General features: G+C 33.3%; 4 protein-coding genes and 1 long non-coding RNA gene across 11 annotated transcripts in view; 2 read left to right on the forward strand and 3 right to left on the reverse strand.

Annotated features, from left to right (window-relative positions):
• The window catches only part of LOC126747011 (probable G-protein coupled receptor CG31760), a 165,254-nt gene that overhangs the window by 26,614 nt on the left and 117,221 nt on the right, over positions 1–21,419 (forward strand). For 4 of the 6 annotated variants that reach the window (XR_007664069.1, XM_050455479.1, XM_050455482.1 and 1 more), the window contains exons 3-4: positions 9,712–9,828; positions 9,887–10,073. Coding sequence is in view for 5 of the 6 variants with exons in the window: in XM_050455479.1 (XP_050311436.1) it covers positions 9,730–9,828; positions 9,887–10,073 (286 nt within the window). In the remaining variant the exon portion in view is untranslated. Of the gene's footprint in view, positions 1–8,463; positions 8,580–9,711; positions 9,829–9,886; positions 10,074–10,349; positions 10,390–21,419 lie in introns of those variants that run through there. The other 2 variants (XM_050455480.1, XM_050455484.1) reach the window with 2 other exon arrangements.
• Positions 4,025–6,689, reverse strand: LOC126747018 (uncharacterized). Of its 2 annotated transcripts, XM_050455495.1 has the most exons (3): positions 6,330–6,689; positions 6,164–6,271; positions 4,025–5,710 (listed from the first exon to the last, which is right to left on the reverse strand). In XM_050455495.1, the coding sequence occupies exon 3, from the start codon at positions 5,233–5,235 to the stop codon at positions 4,258–4,260; it is 978 nt and encodes a 325-aa protein (XP_050311452.1). In that variant the 5' UTR covers positions 5,236–5,710; positions 6,164–6,271; positions 6,330–6,689; the 3' UTR covers positions 4,025–4,257. The 2 variants fall into 2 exon arrangements, with proteins under 2 accessions (XP_050311452.1, XP_050311451.1); XM_050455494.1 differs by having other exon boundaries at positions 6,164–6,689.
• LOC126747029 (uncharacterized) lies at positions 9,100–10,194 on the reverse strand. The gene is made up of 2 exons (XR_007664070.1): positions 9,488–10,194; positions 9,100–9,436 (listed from the first exon to the last, which is right to left on the reverse strand). It is a non-coding gene; the product is annotated as an uncharacterized LOC126747029 (long non-coding RNA).
• On the forward strand, positions 10,399–14,063 carry LOC126747024 (putative nuclease HARBI1). The gene is made up of 2 exons (XM_050455508.1): positions 10,399–11,171; positions 12,859–14,063. The coding sequence occupies exons 1-2, from the start codon at positions 10,926–10,928 to the stop codon at positions 13,372–13,374; spliced, it is 762 nt and encodes a 253-aa protein (XP_050311465.1). The 5' UTR covers positions 10,399–10,925; the 3' UTR covers positions 13,375–14,063.
• Positions 15,009–21,333, reverse strand: LOC126747016 (uncharacterized). Its single transcript, XM_050455489.1, has 5 exons — positions 21,165–21,333; positions 17,721–17,867; positions 16,258–16,451; positions 15,983–16,204; positions 15,009–15,933 (listed from the first exon to the last, which is right to left on the reverse strand). The coding sequence occupies exons 2-5, from the start codon at positions 17,864–17,866 to the stop codon at positions 15,110–15,112; spliced, it is 1,386 nt and encodes a 461-aa protein (XP_050311446.1). The 5' UTR covers position 17,867; positions 21,165–21,333; the 3' UTR covers positions 15,009–15,109.

A 21,419-nucleotide genomic window follows, 5' to 3' on the forward strand; every position in this document is an offset into this window, starting at 1 on the left:
ATTTTCTCGTGAAACTGGGTTCGTTTTTCAATTACGAGCTTTCCTACTAAATTTCAGTTTCTGACCAACATAATTCATCAAATTTTATTACCCACTATAGGAACTAAACTTGGTCAGGTTATTTTAATTTTCATTAGAGCACTTTCTAATGATGATTTATTGTTATTTTTCGGGACATTTTGGGTCTATTCCAAACAGTCTGACGTAATTTGTTGAGAAGAAAAACCTCTAAACATAAAAAGGCATTTTCTCAAAGTGTATGGGAAATTTTATATTTTTTATTTTTGAAATAGATGCCTTTTTTAAGCTTTAAACGAAAAGTTTTTTACATATTTTTTCCAAAAATTAACGGGAGGAAAGTTATTTGCATTTTTTGGTTTTGGGTCAAAAGTGCCTAAAAATTTGAAAATTTTGAAAAGTTGGCAGAATCAATTTTTTTTTGATATATATTGCTTATAAAAAAGACATCAAAAAACTTGTATAACAAAATTCTCTATCTCCCATAGCAAAGCTATAAATAAATAATAAAATTAAAAAGTGAATTTTTATAAGAGCACGTGCTTTACAGAAATTGAAAGGGGTGTACCCATGATTTTCCTTTAAAAATCACATTTTATTTTTTTACAAAAAATCTATTGGTCTGATAAAAATATTGTTTATATAAAAGTTGTTTGGAATCATGCTGGTTATCTTCAGAAATAAAAATAATAATTTTATCTTTCATACAGTGGGAGAAAATCAAGAAAAACCTCTAAATAAAAAAACATTATTTTCTCAAAACGTATGGGAAATCTCATATTTTTTCTTTTTGCAGTAGATGTATTTTTTAAGCCTCGAACAAAAAGTATTTTACATATTTTTTCCAAAAACGAACCGGAAAAAAGTTATTGACATTTTTCGGTTTTGGGTCAAAACTGGCTGAAAATTGGAAAATTTTGAAAAATTGGCAGAATCAAAAAAAAAATTTTGCTATAAGTAGCTCATAAAAATCCAATCAAAAAACTCTTATAACAAAATTCTCTATTTCCCATAGTAAAGCTAAGAAAAAATAAAAAGTGTAATTTCTACTAACACGTCTGAAGTTAGCAACGTTTCTTAAGACATGCTTTAAGAGCTTACCGTTTAAACGCATAGATGGCGCTGACTAACACGCCTGAAGTTAGCGACGTTACTTCCAGGGATTTGAATTAATTTTTTCTTTTATATATACTTTTCCAAATTTTCAATTAACAAGAAGAAAGCTATTTGCATTTTTCGGTTTTGGGTCAAAGCTGCCTAAAAACTTGAAAATTTTGAAAAGTTGGCAGAATCAAATTTTTTTTTTGGTATATATTGCTCATAAAAAAAGACAACAAAATTCTCTATCTCCCATAGCAAAGCTATAAAAAATTAAAAGGTGAATTTTTATAAGAACACGTGTATTACATAAATTGAAAGGGGTGTACCCATGATTTTTCTTTAAAAATCACATTTTATTTTTTTACAAAAAATCTATTGGTCTGAGAAAAATATTGTTTAAATAAAAGTTGTTTGGAATCATGCTGGTTATCTTCAGAAATAAAAATAATAATTTTATCTTTCATACAGTGGGAGAAAATCAAGAAAAACCTCTAATTAAAAAAACATTATTTTCTCAAAATGTATGGGAAATTTCATATTTTTTCTTTTTGCAGTGGATGTTTTTTTAAGTCTCAAATAAAAAGTATTTCACATCTTTTTTCCAAAAACGAACCGAAAAAAAGTTATTCACATTTTTCGGTTTTGGGTCAAAACTGGCTGAAAATTGGAAAATTTTGAAAAATTGGCAGATTCAAAAAAAATTTTTTGCTATAAATAGTTCATAAAAATCCAATCAAAAAACTCTTATAACAAAATTCTCTATTTCCTATAGTAAAGCCAAGAAAAAATAAAAAGTGTAATAAGAACCCTTACATTACGGAAATCGAAAGACATTTTACTTTTTTACAAAAAATGTGTGAATCTAAGAAAGATATTGTTTATATAAGTTATTTGGAATTAGGCTGGTAATTTTTAGAAATAAAAATTATAATGTTGTTTTTGATACAGTGGGAGAAAATCCCAAATAAATCAAAACCAAAAAATTAAATTTTCTCACATTCTATGAAAAATTTCAGAGGTTTTATTTGCCTAGTAGATGCGCCCTTTAAGTGCAAAATTGAAAGTATTTAAGTAATTTTTTCGAAAAACGACTAATAAAGGAGTTATTGAAATTTCTTCCAGTTTCAACGTAATTTTTCCACTATTTTCCAGATTTTTAAATTGTTTTTTTGCCATTATTTAGGATTTAAATTAAATTCTTGTAGCGTCCAGATGAGGATCAAAATTATCACGTCTCCAATCCACTCCAGGCATTTAAATAATTTTTTTTTCACATATTTAGGCTCATTTTTCTTATAAGCTTTTTTAAGGGACATTTTGTACATTTTATGCCTGGAATTTGACGTCATTTTTTATTTCTTCCAAGAGATTTAATTAACTTTTTATATTTTCCAGGATTTTTTCACTCCAGACATTCCAAGTGATTCTTATCACAGATTTTTTTTTAAATTTTATTTAACGACTTGAATTAACTTTTCACATTCTTCAAGTTCTTCCATTGAAAACCTAGTTTTCCATGTTCAATTCAGGAGTGCCTTAACAGCTTCCCGCTTACATACATAGATGGCGCTGACTAACATGCCTGAAGTTAGAGACGTTACTTCCAGGGATTAGAATTAATTTTTTCCTATTTTCTTTTATATATAGGTTCATCCAACCGGTGAATGAACAGTTAAGCAAAGTATCAACACTAAATATTATATAATATTTTAGTATTGAGAAATATTGTGTAAAATTGGTGTTAGGGCAACTATTTATAATTTGAAAATTGAAAACTAATGCGTGCATAATTTTCTACGAATAATCCAAAAAACTAGTAAATGAACGATAGAAGTCAGTAAATAAACAGTTAATCACCAGTTAATGAACCAAGAATTTATTCTTACTTTTGATCTTAAAAAAATGAAATATTTTAAATTTAAACTGCTTACAAGTAAAAATAAAATACAAAAAACATATGATAGGTTTACATATTAATAATAAATGTCCCTTCAATATTATGAGGTATAGGTGCAGGAATCTTTTTACAATTTTGTCTGAGTAATACCAAATTTGATCAGATGGGATCGGCCACTTCCACGTGTGACTTATGGTTCTATGAAGAACACTCACCTTATATTAATTTTTTTTAATAGCGTGTATTATGCCTGGAAAATGTGAACCCTCATAGTTTACAACAACATATTTGCCTTGATGAAAAAGTAAGTCATTTACGTCAAAGTCTGTTTTGTCGTTGTTTAAAATTGACGTTGGCGGCTCTTCAAAAAACTTTTTATTTTCATTTATTTCTCCACTATTTCCTTTCTCACTTTCCTGGTCATTATTAGACTCATTTCTTTGCACTTGTTTTTCACACGTTTGTTTTTTTTTCGATTTTAATTTTAGTTGTAAAAGTGGCAGATCTTCATCCATACTAAAAGAGTCCTCGCTGCCATGCTCTTTTCTTTTAGACTGTCGCTTGGTTTTATTTTTTGTTGCTCTTTTCTTTTTCGTTCTCTTTCTATTTTTCTTTTTTGGATCTCTTCTTCCTTTTGCTGTTTTTGTCTCTCCTGCTCTTGTTGAAATTCAATCCATTTCTTTGATGTTATAGCAAAAGGCATGGGGTTTTTTTTTGTTTATGCCTTTTTGCTTCAGATTCTTTCTTAGGCCAATGCAAATGATCTTTCCAAATACTTTCTACAATTTGCCTTTTTTTAGGAATCAGGGTTATGTGGGACAAAATTTTAATTTTTTCTGTTTTTTTAACTTCTATTTTATTTTCTAAAACTGCTCCAACTTTTTTTTCAATAATTTCAAAGACATTTTCTAAAACCAGTTTTAATATATCTTTACATACAATTACCCATCTTGTTTACTAGTTTGCAGTTTATTTGAGTAATTCGCGTTATTCTCTTTATTTATTTATTTCATCGAAAGAATTACCTTCTTGAGATTTAAATACTCCCATTTTATTATGAGCCGCTGTTTCAAAAATGATCTCGTGTTTTTTATCACTATTCCCACTTTCATTTAAAATTGTCGATTCATGATCCCATGAAATTGGAGAGATGGCTGCAATACCTTCTGCAGTATCTTGAAATGGCTCTATTTCGTTTGGAATATCGTATAATATTCCATCAATTTCCATGGGCATATTATCTAAAAACGATTCAGTAAGAGGCTTATCGAAAGCGATTTCTTCATCAAGTTTTGGAATTTCGCTAGAAATTTCATAAGAAATTTTGGCCTTACAAAATTTCCAAAAAGAATAGAGACGTCGTTAGGATCACTGGATACGTAATTCTCAGCAAACATTTTATTAAAGTCATTAATTTTATTTTCGTCAAAAAAACAATTCATCACTTTTATGGCTGACTTAAAATCGTCCAGGGTTAAAATGTTATCTTCAGCAGATTTTTTTGAGAAGAGTTCATTACGCCTTGTTGATATACACTTGTTATAATCAACAGCGTTGAGGTCTAATGGATAAAGACCGCATGTTTTAAAACCATTGGTTATGGTGTCAGGTTTGTTCGCCTTATCAAATGCTTCCTTGAATATTGGACAGAAGTTATACCGGGTTATAGCACTACTTGTTTTTTGCTTATAGAGTCTACAAGCTTCTTTCCATTGCACTTTGAGTGGTCGAAAGATGGAAACGTCACAGGGTTGAAGAATATGTGTAGCGTTAGGATATAAGCAATATAAAATTAGACGCTTTTCTATACAAAATTCGTAAAGTTCTAAATTGTAATGCGATTTGTGGCCATCAATGAATAATATAATGGGAAAAGTTATTTTTTCGGATATCAACCATGGGTAGAACACATTAACAATGTATTCATAAAAGGTAGATGCGGTCATCCAACCTGAATCTGATCTTCCTATTGCCCATCCTTCAGGAACAGTTACTGCTAAGTCCTTAGGAATTCTTTTATAGGGAAATAGGACCATTGGAGGAGCTGGTACTCCTGACGCACTATAATTACACAGGACGGTAATTGACTCTTTTTCTGGCCCACATGCTATTTCATACAAATGTTTGTAGTTTTTAGGAGCTAAAGCGATACCTGATTTTGTACATGTTTTAATTCCAGTTTCGTCCGCGTTAAAAATTCGACATGGTTCACTCATCATGTTATGTAAAAGATTTTCATCTTCAAGAAAAATTCTAAGTTCAGCAAAGCAAACCAATTTTTTATTGCTTCTTCGGTAACGGATGCGCGCGATTTGGATATAATTTCAGTGTTTCTTTTTGTAATACTTGGATTTCTTTTTAAAAATAATTGTAGCCATTTATTGGTCGTCTCACACACTTCAGAATCTTTTGCACTGCGTCTTTTACCTCATCTGCATGCATTGGAAATTCTAACTTTGCCTTCGAAATTATCCAATTTTCTATGCGGGCTTCTTCATCTTTATGTAAGACAGGTGATGGTCCCATTTTCCTAACGTTTGGTACTTTCCCAACAATTTTATTGTGAAGAGTAGATTTAGGAATGTTATACTGTCTAGCAGCATTACTCAGGCTAATGCTGCCTGATTTTACTGCTTGCATGGCCAGTGACAACTGCTCTTCGGAATACTTAAATCTGGAATATTTACGATCCATCTTTAAAAGAAGAAAATTGTTAATAGAATCACCAAATGTGTTTAAACAATGCAATTTTTAAGAAAAGTAGATACAAAAATACTTTATGCTAGTAAATGAACAGAAATAAAGCCAGTTAATAAACACAACAAAACGCTGTTCAATAACTAGCTAGCAAGTATTTTTTCTCAATATCCATATTATACTTAAACATAAAGGTCATTTTTAGTTAATTTTGGAATAACGAATAATATACCAGTAAATGAACAGTCGTTCATTCACTAGATTTTTAACGTATTTCTTGCCAGTTATTAAACATGTTAAAATGAAACATAAACTAGATTGTAATAAATGTTTTGATTTTTAATTAATAGCGTTAAAATCTTTAGCATATTTTCTCATATACGCAAAGTTTCCATTACTTATTAAATCATTAAAAAATTAAATTTTATTATAAAGCATAAGTCTACTTACCCTAAAGAAAATGGCGCCTATAATACTAAACAGGTGAGACCAACATTTCAACAGCAACGTACACCTGTCGTTTACTCACTGGCCGCTTGTTTGCTACTGAATCATAAACTGTGATAGATATATTCATTTGAAAAAGGATAGAAAATAGATTTTATGCAGGGCAGACCTTATTAGGGGGAGAAGACTTAATGTTGTTCGTTACTGGGTTAGATTCATTCACTGGTTCGGTGACCCTACTTTTCCAAATTTTCATCAGAGATAATTCTTGATTAATCTAAGTTACAACGTTTTTTACCAATTCTACCCTTGGATATTATAGACGAAAAACAGTGATTTTTTAGTTTTTAAGCACACTCCGCAGTGAGATCAGGTACTGGGTGAAAAGAAAACATGAAGCTCACTGGACAGAAATGAGACAGCTCAAGAGAGAAAACGTGTTTATGAACTTTAAACGAAAAAAATATTTTTATTTTTTATATTTTTAGTTACAACAAATATAAAAAGAATTTGTACAAAAAAAAATCCGTTGTACAAATCTATTTTCGAACCAAAACAATTAAAAAAACCTTTATACCATTAAACAGCTTCACTTTTTCTATTTCAAAAGATGTCGTTGAGTAATATTGACACACATATGTCATATGCAAAAATGTTTATTTAAATTACAGGTATAAAAATAAAATACACAAAACTGAATGATTTTATGTAGGTAAACAAAAATATATTATTTAATCATTAAGATTTCAAGTATTTGAATACAATATATAATTAGCACTATTAATTTATAATACAAAACAAATTGTAATTATAATAGTCCAATTACTGAAATAAATCTTCTAAATGAAACAATGAGTATGAATGAAACCTAGAATTCTACATGTCAATATGATAATAACTGCAATTGAAAAGTTAATAATATCATATTTAAATTTTTTCCTCATTAGTTAAATATAGAGAGAAAATTAAGTGAAATGTAAGTTAATAATATAAAATAAAATAGTAATATATACTATGAAACCTAAAACTCTCTAAAAACAATTAACGTATAGTAACAAGAAATAACAAAAAATATAATTATTACACTAATATTTTTTAACTGTTGAAATAAATTGCTTTTGTGTTAATGTTTTTATGCATAGTACAAAGGGCAAGTGTAGGTTCTCAGCTTGGCTTGTCTTATAACAATGTAATTGCAATACTTGGTTGTATCTGTGTAAGTTTCCTTTTGTATATAAGAGGTATTCAAAAATATATATAGATGGCAAAGTAAGTTTTTTTTAAATGAATTCCATGCACTCTATACCCGAGTCCCTTGACAACTTGCAAAGGCCCCCTTTGCAGTTCCTCTATGCTTGCCGAACATGACCTCAAGTCAATAGAGCATAATTGCATGCCTATTAAAGAATGAAAAACCATCAGTAAAACATTTTCATCTGCAGAATTTTTTAATAGATATATATATACTTTTTGATACTTGATTAGCAACAAAGTCAATATGCTTGTCAAAGACCAGAGTAGGATCCAAGTAAATACCTAGAAATCTCACTCCATCGGATTCAACACCCTTGTCTTCCATGTCTCTTAAAGAGAACTAACTGGATAAGGATGTCACACTTGCAGAGAGCATTTGTGTTGTCCACAAATGACACCACTTTTGTCTCCACAGACTGGTCAATGTCATTGGCATAGATAACGAAGAGTAGCAGTCCCAGGACTGAGCCATATCATCCTTCAACAGAACCCAAGATATGTTTTAAGAAGAGAGAGACTGATAGTACATAAACCATGTTTTAATTTTTGAAAAAATGGTTGGTATTAAAGAAATTGGTCTATGGTTATTTAAATCTTTTTGTCTCCTTTTTTATGGCACCACTAAGCAAACTGTTTCCAAAATAAAAATACAACACAGGGTTAATATTATGACTTACAAAAAGCAGGCGACATGAGTCACGAGGCTTGGCCCCACATAGATATTTAATGGCCCTTTTCTGGAGTACAAACACTGAACTAAAAAGTGAATTTGAACATGAACCCCAAAAGCAAATTCCATATCGAAGGTGCGACTCGATAATGGCGAAGTATGCAGATCTGGCGAAGGAGAAATTAAGACTGGTGGCAATAACCCTTAGGGCGTAGCAGCCTGATGAGACTTTTCTACATATATTCACAATATGGTCTTCAAATTTAAGGAACTTGTCTATGGAAAGACCCAAAAACTTACTGAACGGTGGCATGGTGATGGCTTCATTATTTAAGCATATGTCATTTGTATTACATTTAAAATTAAGGATATTTGTTTTGGAAACATTAAATGTCAAAAAAATTGCATCACACCAGTCTTTTATTTTTAACAAATCTGCACGTATATTGGCCTCCATTTGAGAAACATCAGAGAAACCCAGGACTGAGCCCTGAGGTACGTCATGGATAATAAAATTCTCCTTTGACAGAACCCCATTTACATAGGTTTTCTGAGTGCGTCCTATACAAGATATGTTTTAAGAAGAGAGAGACTGATAGCACATAAACCAAGTTTAAATTTTTGAAAAAATTGTTGGTATTAAAGAAATTAGTCTATGGTTATTTAAATATTTTTTGTGTCCTTTTTTATGGCACCACTTTTTGAATTTTAAGACTTTTTGGGTAAAGATCTTGATCTATAAGTTGAAAAGTTTGTTTAATGGATAAATAAGATATTCTCTTATTTATTAAGGATTCTAGATATGTTTCTTGTTGTATATTGTATATATTTCCACAATTTCTTAGGGTCATGATGTATATATAGAATTTTTAGTATAAAATTAATTAAATAAAAAAACTTGTCACCTGAATATCTGGCATATAAGAGGTTGTATTTAGATTCCAATAGTAAGACTCAGATACTTACCGAATGAATAGCAGCTCTTACATTGAACTATAAATAAATACTTAGCCCATATTACTAAACTACATTTATCTATTTCACAACACAAACAATAAACCCAATTAATTCCAAATAATAATAAAAGTTTTTCAAGTTTGTTTGGACTGCCATTGCTTCTTCAACTCTTGGGACTTTTTAAAGTTTTCGGCCCTTTTAGCATGCCACACGCGGGTTTTACACTTTTCCACCTGAACGCTTAGATCGTTGCAGGCCCCCATAAGGAGCTTTTGCACGGGAGAAGACTCCGTTACACATTTATTCAGTTCAGCAATCAAAATATTACAATTTGCCACTATGGTCTCCATGTCGTCGTCGGGCGTTGAGGGCTGCATTCTAGTCCGAAAAAAAAACTGTAAATATTATTAATTAATAGTCTGGTATTCTAGTAAATGTTTACATACCGCTAATCGCTATAATAATGTCAATTATGTGTAAAAACCGATTATTTTACAATGAAATAATATGTCGGGTCGGTTTATGTTTTGTTTACGTTTTGAAATTGACAAGAATGACAGATCGGGTCAGCTGACAAATTAGGCGCTGTTGCCGGATCAAGCTGATAAGACTTGTGGCTAACGTGTGACGTCATCCCAACTTCCCTAAGAGAATTTCTTCTTATTTTCAGCACAAATGAGGATGCGTAATGGGGAAGAAGCCCTTTGTGAGGTCACGAGAGCCAGTCATGGCCGCCTTGATTATCTGCACTGCTCTGTCATCCGGCGTAAGCGCGCTCGTGAAAAAAGTAAGTCCGCCGCCATCTTGAATCTATGAATTTATTTTATGTTGTCGTTTGGTTACAGGACGATATAGAATCGAGTTTAAACGTAATCCAGGAAGTTTCCGCGCAAAGTCTCGGCTCGTTGTGCGTAACGGAGCAGTTTCGCTCCCTGACGGTGCCCATTGACACTTTGAGGTTCGAATCGGCCCGCCAAAAGGCGGATTTGGCCGCTACGCTGTTGCAAGATCTCGGCGTCGCTCATCACAATGGTAAGTCGACCTGTTTTATATTTATTTGCATGGTAAGCAATAACCATGGTAACAGTGAGTTAGTTATTTTATTGAGTATTACGTCACTTATAGCAAAAATCAAGTTAAAAATTACTATCTCACACGCTCAAAAATTAAAAAGAAGAAGGCAAATATTCCATCATTCGTGCCCAAACCCTTCCGAAAGCCAAACTGATATTTACTAAGAGAGAAGAAGGCTCAATCTGGTAGACTTTGAAGAATCTTAATAGACAATCAATCTCAGAAGACATACAGTTTATTCTTAACTGTATGAAGACACTCTTAACCATGTCACGTATGTGTTTAGAGCCTTTTGAAACCATTCTTTAAATTTTACAGCTATTTAAAGTTACTTGGGGTCCGTATACTTAACTATAATGAGACACGACAGCAAATAACGATAATCGTACTGGTACAGTAGCCACTTTCAATAAATAATAAAATAAAGCCATATTTTAGCAAGTAAGCGTCTTACTCGGTTGCCTTACAATGTCTTAAGGCGCCTACAGACGGACGAACATACCTTGAGATATGTACGCGCGTAGAAGTATGCGCGTACATATACGTTTTGTCGAAGTTCCCTACACACGTAAAGATAATTTACTATTCAGTTTGTTTTTCATCATGGGGACCGTCAGTAATCATGATATATATTTATTAGCAGTGGCGTGTGTGTGCATAATAAAGAAAAAACAAAAACAATTAGTGTATAACCGAAAGCCAAGAAGTAAATGAGTGAAGAAATGGTTGTTACAGCGTGATCGATTTTCACATATAAAGCTACTAGAAGAACTTCGTTTAGAATCGGATGATTATCGAAATTATCTCCGCATGGATGAAGATAGCTACGTATTACTTTTAAAATTAGTAACACCACTAATCCAGAAACAAGACACGTGCATGAGGTCTGCCATATCACCACATGAAAGACTATCAGTTACACTTCGATACCTAGCTACTGGCAGAAATTATGAAGATTTAAAATTTTCCAGTATTATTTCACCTCAATCTCTAAGTAAAATAATTCCGGAGACTTGCAGTGCTATTTATCAAGTATTAAAGGATGAGTATATAAAGGTATTTACTAACTATTGAAGAAAATAATACGTTAATCTTTATTAATAAACTCATAAACATAAGTATCTACAGTTAACATATTAATTTCAGAGAAATGTCAATATGGTAGGGGAGCCAGCTACCTATTGAGGTTAGTTATTTCGTCCTGATAATTTGCAAAACGCTTTATGGGGGTGCATCGTGAAACCTCGTGTGCGTCAGCTGGCGCGCAGGTGGTGCAGCCAGACATGACATGTTTGGGTGGCTTTCCCTGTTGATCCCATCACTAGTACGCCAGCTGACACACACAAGGCTTCATTTCACTTAAGACGCCCTATCCGTTTCGCGCACTTCGTTGTCAAACTATTGTAGATCGTTATTCTTAGAAGAACGTGTCTGAAGTGACTGAACAGTAGGTATCTGTTTTATTGGTTGCATATCTTGAGGTTGTGGTGTTTGAAATGAATAGGTATTAAATAAATTTTGTGACACATTTTGCTCTGCATATAACTCTGAGGATAATAATAAGTACTAGTCGAGGTACTTGTGTTTAAGTTAACATTGGAATTATTTTCTGCTGAATCAAGAAGCGAAACAATTTTTGTTGCTTTCTTGCTTCAAACAATAAGTCATTAATCAACTTTTCTGTATATAACTTAGTCTCTCTTGGAAGAGTTCTCAATTTCGCTGCAACATTATTTCCGAAAATCGTGCATTGATCCTCATTATTGCGACTTAGCCTTTCAGTAACAAGAGCAAGAACTTTGTCTGTCTGAGCATCTGTTTTAGCTTTACGTTTCTTCATAGAAGAAGGTGTAGGTGGAATCAACGACTTATTTCCATCTGTATAGGACCTACTACGAGTACTACTTGCTGTGGAATTCAAGGGGCTCTGTACCGAACTACTAAATTCTTCAGTATCACGATCCGGTCCGTGAGTTCCATAACTAGTACCTGGTCGGGAATCCAATGGACTTTGTAATGAACTACTAAATCCTTCACTTTCTGGTTCTGATACGATTCCAATTTCCTGAAATAAAAACGTAATAAATTACTTGAAAGAGTATCTATTTTTTGAGACTTTAAGGATAAGGTATTTAAAATAAAACTTAGATTTTAATGCATCAACCTTCTAAAGAAAAAAAATATTTTTCGGAATATTGGGTGGTATTAATAAAAAAAAAGCATTTGCTTATACTTATTAGTAAATGCTTATCCATTGATCTAATTTAAAATAATAAGTATTTGCTTAAATAAACCCGAGTATTTACTTACTAAAATAAGCATTTACTTGCAAAATTGTGGTTCTGCTATTTTGAAAACTGAAATTTTTATAAGTAAATGCTTATTTTAGTAGGTAAATGCTCGGGTGTATTTAAGCAAATACTTACTATTTTATATTAGATCAATGGATAAGCATTTACTTAGTAGTATAAGCAAATGCATTTTTTTATTAATGCCACCCATTGTTGCATCATATAAATAAATTTTATTAAAAAAGCTAATACTCAAAATCTCAAAAACAGTTTTTTTTATCAGTTTAAAACAGTTGTTTTTTAAACACAATCAATTATGCCTGTATACACCGCCAATCAGTAAGCACAGCTTAAGGCTTAAGCCATGATTTTTGTATGTAAAATAGCGTCGCTTATTTACATACGCAGGTTTGAATGACAAAAAGAGTGTTAATTAATTAATTTTTTTGCAGTTTCCTACAACAGAGAATGAATGGAATATAATTGCAAATGATTATGAAACAAAATGTAACTTCCCAAACTGCGTGGGAGCCGTTGACGGGAAATATGTTAATGTCCTTCCCCCTGCTGGAAGTGGTTCATACTTCTATAATTACAAAGGAGGGCACAGTTTAGTGCTTATGGCTATAGTCAACGCAAATTATGAGTTCATTATGGTTGATTTTGGGGTAAATGGTCGAATATCTGACGGAGGAGTTATTGACCACACTATATTTTACCAGAAACTAAAAAATGGAAAATTATCTTTACCACCTAAAACAAAACCTAAAGGCAGTAAAAATACAATGCCATTTGTTTTTATAGGCGACGAAGCATTTTCCTTGCGCTGCGACTTTTTGAAACCATTCGGACAGAACGAACTTAATCATGACCGAAAAATTTTTAATTATCGGCTTTCGCGAGCAAGATGTAGAGTTGAATATGTGCCCGTTTTAGAATATTCCAAGGAGCAATTTCCATTAGTTTAGAAAGCATCAAAAAAGCAGTCATGGCCGCCTGTGTTTTACAGAACTATTTAAGACGAAAATGTGGAAATGCATATGTACCAGAAGATAACGTTTATAGGGAAAATGTACAGGATGGCAAAATAGATATAGGATTAGAAACTACTGGAATGACAAAACTGAAGCGCGGCTACAATCGAAGAAGTAATAATTATGCAAAAGAAGTAAGGCTATTGTTCACAAATTATTTCTGTCAAGAGGGTGCTCTGTCCTGGCAAGAAAAAATTATACTGTAACAGTAGTATAAAACAATACCCCTGTACTTTTTATCAATAAAATATTACAATGTTACCTACATAGTTCATTTTTTACTTACCTCTCCTTGGTCTGAATCAAACTGTTCATTTATCACTTTATCTAGTACGTTTGATACAGATGATCTGGGCTCCTCTTGATCTTTTAAAAAAAGCAACAAATCATAATACCATAAATGGAGCGTATATATGTCGTCCTGCCCGGCTCCTGACCTTTTTTGTTGATTGACTCTGCAATCTTTTTTGCTTCTCTGCGGAATCCAGCACGTAGACTATTTATTTTAGTTTTTACCGTTTCCTTTGCAGCTGTTTTTTCTATTTCTTTCCACTTATCTACCAGTATCTTATAGGCATCGTTTTTTCTATTCCTATTCATGTAGTCCTTGGATTTAGTTTTCCATAAACAGGGGTAAGATTTATAAAGCTCAATAAACTCAATTAAAAATTCTTTTGAATAATTTCTGCTATCGGCCATGATTAGACACACACAGTTACACCAGACGATGGTTAACACGAACTCACGAACTGCACTGATTTTATTCCTGATGCGTAAGGCCGTTTAGTCTACACACAGAGAGATATGTACGCGCAACTCGTACGCGCGTGCAAAAATTCAAATAGGAACTGAATACATCTTCGACGGATTTTTTAGAGAGATTTTGTCTACACACCGGCGGATATGTACGCGCGTACTTGTGCGCGCGTACATATCTCAAGATATGTTCGTCCGTCTGTAGGCGCCTTTAAGCGTTACGTCATCATATGGTTGCGCTCGAATGACTGATTTGCATGATACACAGCCAAAGTTTGAAAAGTCGTTGTTTCTGCAACATTTGAAGTTGTTACTCATTTTTAGTCTATAGTTTAACGTAGAAATCCACAAAGAATAACCAAAATCAAAATTATTCAAAAAAATTTAAAAACGAAAATTAAAATAACTTATATGGCGCTGCAAAACCTTTTATACAGCTGTTAATTATTTAAAAAAATTTTTTTTTCCTTTCTTTAATGAAAAATATACTTAAGGACGACCAAACGCAAAACTTTCAAATGTCTCCCGACCCACTTTTCTACCAACAATAGTCCCACATAAAACATTCATAAATGAGGCATTTTTCCCTCTTATTAGGGCTCTTTGGAACCGCTTTATCACACTGTCCGGGGGACAAACTTTTTGAAAGGCACGGAATATGGTAATAGAGCCCCGTATCCTCGTAAATATTTATCTTTCGGAAAGTTTCCAAATTATGTGAATTGCCGAGCGTAAAGTTTCCATAAGCCCCGAAATTATACAGCCCGTATTCCAAAACTCCTTTTGGTCAGAAGTTTATTAAATCTCTCATAAAACAACAACATTTTTATTAAAACACAACAAATTATTTCATTAACTACTTACAGATAAGATAAGAATCTCATTATAGTAACATAATATCCTCAAAAAATTGTTACATCCAAGTACTCTTTCCACCCTCAGCCCCTTTAATAGAATGGGTTCTCTTGATCATATCTTGACGCAACTTCAGCTCGTTGATCAGTAAAGACTTTCCGGCACCACTATCCCTTTTGGACACCCTCGGCTGCTCCCCCATTCTATTGGAGGTCCTCCTTCCCAAATCCAACCCGTCGTTCAACTGATGAGGAAACAACACCGGAAATTGCTCCCTAACCGGTTCGGTTCCAGGCGACTCGGGATATCGCATCGCAGTTTGGTATCCGGACTCCCTAGAACCCGGCCGACTGTCCAAATAATCCTCCGGGGGAATATACGGTCTCCTGGGCAACATATGGTGCGGATCCGGCGTACTATTTCCGCTGGTTTTAATGCTGAAAGACTCATTAGTGGAAATCGATTCGGCTTCCGAATTCCTTCTGCCCATCTCGCCCCCGATATCGTCCACCCTCCGGATCTGTCTGCCCTGTTTCTTCACCATGGACTGGATCAGTTGCTTGTTGATGTCCCGTTGCTCGTCGTGCTCATCCGGAGGTGCGAATAAAGCCTTCTGAGGTGTTATGGTGGCCCAGATGTGACCGGAATGCGTTTTTATCAGTCCTTTCTCTTTGATCGGTCTGGTGGCACTCGGTCGCGGTTCGTCGTCTTCGAATGTCGGTTGGAGCCTCGGTTGTTCTGATATGGGGCGCATGTGGGGTAGCAGGTGGTGCGTAAAGCGTTCCTCTTGTAAGGAGACACTTTTGGTGAGGCTCGGTCGGTACTGGCATCTGGCCTCGTGTTTCCAGATCGCCGAGCCGTACTGGTGACGTTCCTGACAACCTGGAAAAGGATAAGAATTATAATGGAAGTGGCATCTCTAAAATACAACCTCTTGATCTGTAAGCACAAGGAAACAGGAATATTTGTCCGAAGCTCTCGTACGATAAGTTTCTTCTGCAGTTGGGAGGGTTACCGTTGGCGTGCACGCATCTATGGCAAACGTTTTGGCCGTTTGATTGTATGAAAACTGGGGTGCTGTTCAGATACGAGCCGCATATGACGCACTCAAGGTACTCCAGGAGGTTTTCCGGTACGTGGGCTATCCGGATTTCTGAAAATAATGGCGTTATGAGGGGCAGACGGTTGTTTTTCAATGCCACTCACCGTCTTCTGGATAATGTCTTTTGCCTTTGAAGAACGCCCCCGGATGGTGGCAGCAGAAGGTGCAACAGCCCGAATAGTCGCAGTCCGGCTCGTGGTCCAGACTTTCGTTCCATTTGAGTTGGACCGGACAGTGGCTTTCCCAGTTTTTGCACGGATATGAGAAACAGGAGGCTAGGGCTTCGTAGGCATAGTTTCTACGGAAAAAAATTATTAAGTAACACCGTCAATGATACCTGTGTCGTCAGCAAACATTTTAAAAGTAGACATTAGGTGTAGCGCGCTAGTTGCCGCAAAGTGAATTGACGGTGGTTCGCGAACGCAGTCGAAAATGGTTATCGGTAGGCCGGTTTAATCGACCATGGTCGTTAATCGGGTTTTTTATTTGTAACTTTTAAAGGAAAAATTCTACTAAATTTGGTGAAAACTTACTTTTTTATGTACCAAACGCACTATAATTTTTTGAAATCGGAAAATTCGTTTGTCCACCTTACTTTGATTCATTATCATATCAGAATTTCACGCATCTAAATACCTATAAGGTTTTTAAAAAAACTTGGTGGGCTTTTTATTCCCTGAAATCCCTACTTTCTGATAGTTAAAAAAAATATAACACAATTAGCTTTTAAGAGTAAATGATGGTATTGTGATACCAAACTTATTACTGCAGTTTTTAAGCCAAAATGATGATGATATCCTGGTTCCACATATTTCAAATCAACTGTGCGACGTGTTTCTAAAAGTGTCCTTGCATCCAGTGGAAGGCTAGGATGAAATGGTTTTAATAACCTATATTGAGTGTAACATGTAGTTTTAAATTCAATAGCCCATTCTGCTAATAATTGATTAATCAGTTCTTTTTGGTGGGTGTCATCTGTTCTTTCATGTTGAATATCATCAAAAAAAGTATCAGTAGAAGGCTCAGTATTATCCAAACTAGATCTAGAGCTACTATCACTGTCATAATCAATTTGACCAGAGCCAGCATTTTGACTTTCATTACTTTCTTCAGAATTTTCAAGAAATGGTTGACAGTTGACTAATGACACTAATGACAAAATACTGAAGCATAGGGAAAATGTAAAACCTCTAGGGTTTGTCAGACTATGGGCCGGTATCAATAATAAATAACTTTGGCAAAGTGTTTGAACTTGTGCTTTCTATACCTAATCAACATCGGTTTATTAAAAATCGTTCTACTCTTTCTTCAGTATATTTCAGAGACTATGGATCACAAGAACAAGTCGATGTAGTATATATGGATTTCCGAAGACGTTCAATCCTTGGTAATTCAATTCTAGTTAATAAACCTGACTCATTTGGCTTTGACAGCTTTTATTTCAATGTAATCCGTTATTACATTTGTGGAATTGCATGGTCATGGTTAGATAACAATTTTTCTATACTGTTATTGGACTTTAGCCTGTTGTATAGATTGAATTAAAAAATAAAAAAGTATGACTTACCTGTAATGATCTTTGGCTGTCATACGACATCTGCCGCACAATATGCTTGAGTCATTGATGACGTAAACTGGGCCACAAGTGACGGGCAGATGGCAGTTGGTGCAGGTCTGTGTAGCCAAGAAATCGAAAGAGATGTCTGGTTGCATCCTGAGGTCAAAAAAATTATGTTTCAATTAAATTTATTTGTTTTTTGGATTTTCCGATGCTGATAAATGATCGGTAATTAGTCAAATCGGATTTGTTGACGATTACAACTTAATGATTGCCGAAATTATCCCGGGCATGAGCTTTTCATTTTGAAATTTATTTGTATGGAAGTGTTATCTGACGTTTTAGAGACGTACTACCGCATTTAAACCAGTTAAATGTTGGATTAACAAGGGAAACAATGGGATTTTATTTGATGTATTAATAAAGGTGTGGCTGAGGCAACACTGAAATTAGATAGAAAATATAAATATGTGAAAGAATTCCTATTGTTTTTTTTATTTGTTGTTTTTTTTTAAATCCTATTAGCACATGATGGTAATTTTCAATTTTAAATTACTACTAAAAAAGATTTGAGTTGATTAGCTTAACAAGACATTGAAAGTGAGAAATGGTCGAAAAGTAGAAAATAGTGCTTTAACTCGATTCTGTTCAGAAGTTCTCCCATTACAATTTTTTATCTGTCAGCATCTCACTCTTGCAAACTTATCTTCAAAACAGATAATAACAATCGGGTTAGCTTAGGAGCTCTTGGACCAATTTTGTTACTCATTTGTATAAATAACTTAAGACAACATGAAGCTGAAGCAATAGAGAGACTCTTTGCTAATAACACTGCTCTATCCACTGTGGCTGACTCACTATCGCGCATGCGCATTAAGATTTTTCATTTATTTTACGAGTGCTTCGCGGTTTTAGGTCTAACCAGGACATAAACTTTGACGTTTTCTTGTATAGGATCAAAATGACGGTTTTCTTGTACAATTTGTTAAACTACGTAAGAAAAACACTATTTCCAGACCATACAAACACTATGGAGGATATTAAACGGTGATATACAAAGTAAGTGAAAAAGCTAATATCTTCAACTTAGTCTCAATAACAATATAATAAAATGGTGACGATGATGAATTTCGAACAAAAGCATCAATAAACTGAGACATAAGAGATTCTGACTCAGTTGCTAACTTTCATAACGTTAAAATATTGAACATGACGTGTCATCCAAACATTATAGGGTGTCTACTTTAAAAACCGCCAAACTTTAAGAGGTGATTAAACAAGTCATTTGCAACAAAAAAGTCGTATAAAATTTTTTCAAAAAGTTGTTAGTTCTTCTGGTATTTAACATTTTTTTATTTTATCAAATTTCTTTTTTTTTCATATAAACAAGAATATCTCCGTTATTCTTACCACCACATAAAATGTAGATATACCATATGAAAGAGAATTAAATTTGCTATAAGATGAATATATTTAATATAATTATGCAAAATTCCTTGAATCAACGCTTGGGGGAGAAATGGATCGGAGGATACGGTCCGGTAAGATGGCCCCTTGACTTTTATGTCTGGAAAATGTTATACGACTTTTTTGTTGCAAATGACTTGTATAATCACCTCTTAAAATCTGGCAGTTTTTATAGTAGACACCCTGTATACAGTTTGGGGAATCCACTATTATGCTTTACATTATTTACAATATTACCGTCTATGAACTCTATACGTTTTTCTAATGTACTTCATTAGAGTAAAGGTATCAATTTAATAAAAAGCATTTTTATGGAAATTAAATATTTTACAATTACTATAGATTATAAAATATAAGGGGAGATGTTTGAATTTTAATATAAAGAATACTGACAGTCAAAGCGAGTAAGTATACAAATTCTAGAAAATTAGAACTACAGGGATTTACAGGGATTTAATAATATAACCTAAATAACCTAAATTGGGGCCAAAATGGGGCTCTCGAACAAGATGAACTACTTAAACCAAACGTAAGTAGAACCCTAAAGAAACCCTACGAATTAACTTTAACTACAGAATACTAATAAAATTGTACAAAAACTAGGAGAATAATTAACGTATTTACATTTTCATAATAATATTAATGATAAACAGGGAGGGACACAAACATTTTTCATCTTTAAATGCGAATTACTCGAAAATGGCTAAAGGTAGACCTATAGTGTTATATATTTTTCAAATCTGGCTAAAATTCTCTAGATTTCTGAATAGCAAAAATTAAGGGTTATTAATGCATAAAATTCCCTCATATATTTTCTTTTTTCTTAACTTCTAAATCTTTTCAATTGTTTGCAATTAAATAGAAGTGATTTCCTATTGTTTTTGAAGCCATTTTTGATGCCTTCCAGGCAATTCGCGTGACCTTAAATTGCTTCCAAAAAACTGAAGCCATTTTTAATATTTTTCAGAGAATTGAAATAATGATTTTCAATTACTTTTTAGGCAATTTAGGTTAATTCTGATTTTTTTCAGCACTTTGAAACGACTTCGATTGCCTAAAAAAAATTAAATTTAAAGAAACGTTCAAAGTGCGTTTAAGACGTTCTTGCGCATTATGTCTTTATCGATAAAATACAAATTAACCTCAAATCGATAACAATGTTTATTAGGAAGTATTTATGCCTTAACAACCAACCTACAAATAAATTAGTCAGAGTCTTCAACGCCATCTATGTTTCTAATAAAATACGTCAAGGGCTATTGCCACTTTAATAGTAGATAGAAGTAATTAGGCGGGAAATTTAAATTACAAAAGTTTTGAACGCAGTAGTTATACATGTATATACTATTAGCCCCTTCATTTCTTATCATTTTATAGATTATGAGGCTATAAAACTAGTTTAATCAGTCATATCTCGTCGCTTTATTGCCTAAAAACTACGAGATAAACTGACGCAAATTTTATTTAATAAAAAATTAAATATTTTTTTTTATCTGGCGTCAAATAAAATTATGAGCAATAAAACCGTCAATAGCAATAAATAAAAACCGATAACTCATATATGGCAAAATTCTCAAAAAAAAAAAACAATTGCATTTCTTTATATAGCCCTGCTTATCGCAAATTACATTAAAACCTTGAAAATGTTTGTTTTTTAGTCATCAAAGGTTATAAAGTTAAATTACAGTTTAAAAGGGTTTTTGGACTGTGGGTCTGAAATAAGACCGAGGGAGTAACGAATTTAATGCCACTCTATAGCTGACCCTTAAAAGAGCTCGCTTAGGGAATTTTCGAATTAGGTACTTTGGTGCCTACATCAGATAATAATTATTTTTGTAGTTAAAGCATTATGTATTTGCATAAGATACAGTTTGTTGAGGGTGGATTTTATAAACAATTTATAAAGCGACATACGCACTGTGTAAAAACTTCCACAGAACATACAAGAACATTTAGGAGTTTCCTTCTTTTTTTTTAGTGACTTACTTTTTATCTCACTATTTAAGTATGGATCCTTGTCACGTATACACCCATCATCCACTTAAAACGCGCCGACGTATAACTAAACTATTTCTCACTCACTTCAAAAAAAAAACCGTCGCATTATTATAGTCCATTAGCGACTACAAACATCCCATCGGGTATCAGAATGTAAGAGGTACTTCAATCGCACTTTCGTAAATAGACGATAAGCCGTATCGCCGGTTATCATGAATTTTTTTTTATTAACTTATAAAACAA

Source organism: Anthonomus grandis, chromosome 18, assembly GCF_022605725.1.
Source record: "Anthonomus grandis grandis chromosome 18, icAntGran1.3, whole genome shotgun sequence".
NCBI lineage: Eukaryota > Metazoa > Arthropoda > Insecta > Coleoptera > Curculionidae > Anthonomus > Anthonomus grandis.

Coding starts and splice junctions, on each gene's coding strand:
- LOC126747018 (XM_050455495.1), bottom strand. CDS start 5,235: ATGATGAGTGAACCATGTCGAATTTTTAACGCGGACGAAACTGGAATT.
- LOC126747024 (XM_050455508.1), top strand. CDS start 10,926: ATGGATGAAGATAGCTACGTATTACTTTTAAAATTAGTAACACCACTA. Junction 11,172..12,858: donor TAAAGGATGAGTATATAAAG/GTATTTACTAAC, acceptor ATTTTTTTGCAG/TTTCCTACAACAGAGAATGA.
- LOC126747016 (XM_050455489.1), bottom strand. CDS start 17,866: ATGCAACCAGACATCTCTTTCGATTTCTTGGCTACACAGACCTGCACC. Junction 16,205..16,257: donor AAGACATTATCCAGAAGACG/GTGAGTGGCATT, acceptor CATTATTTTCAG/AAATCCGGATAGCCCACGTA. Junction 15,934..15,982: donor TTGTGCTTACAGATCAAGAG/GTTGTATTTTAG, acceptor ATCCTTTTCCAG/GTTGTCAGGAACGTCACCAG.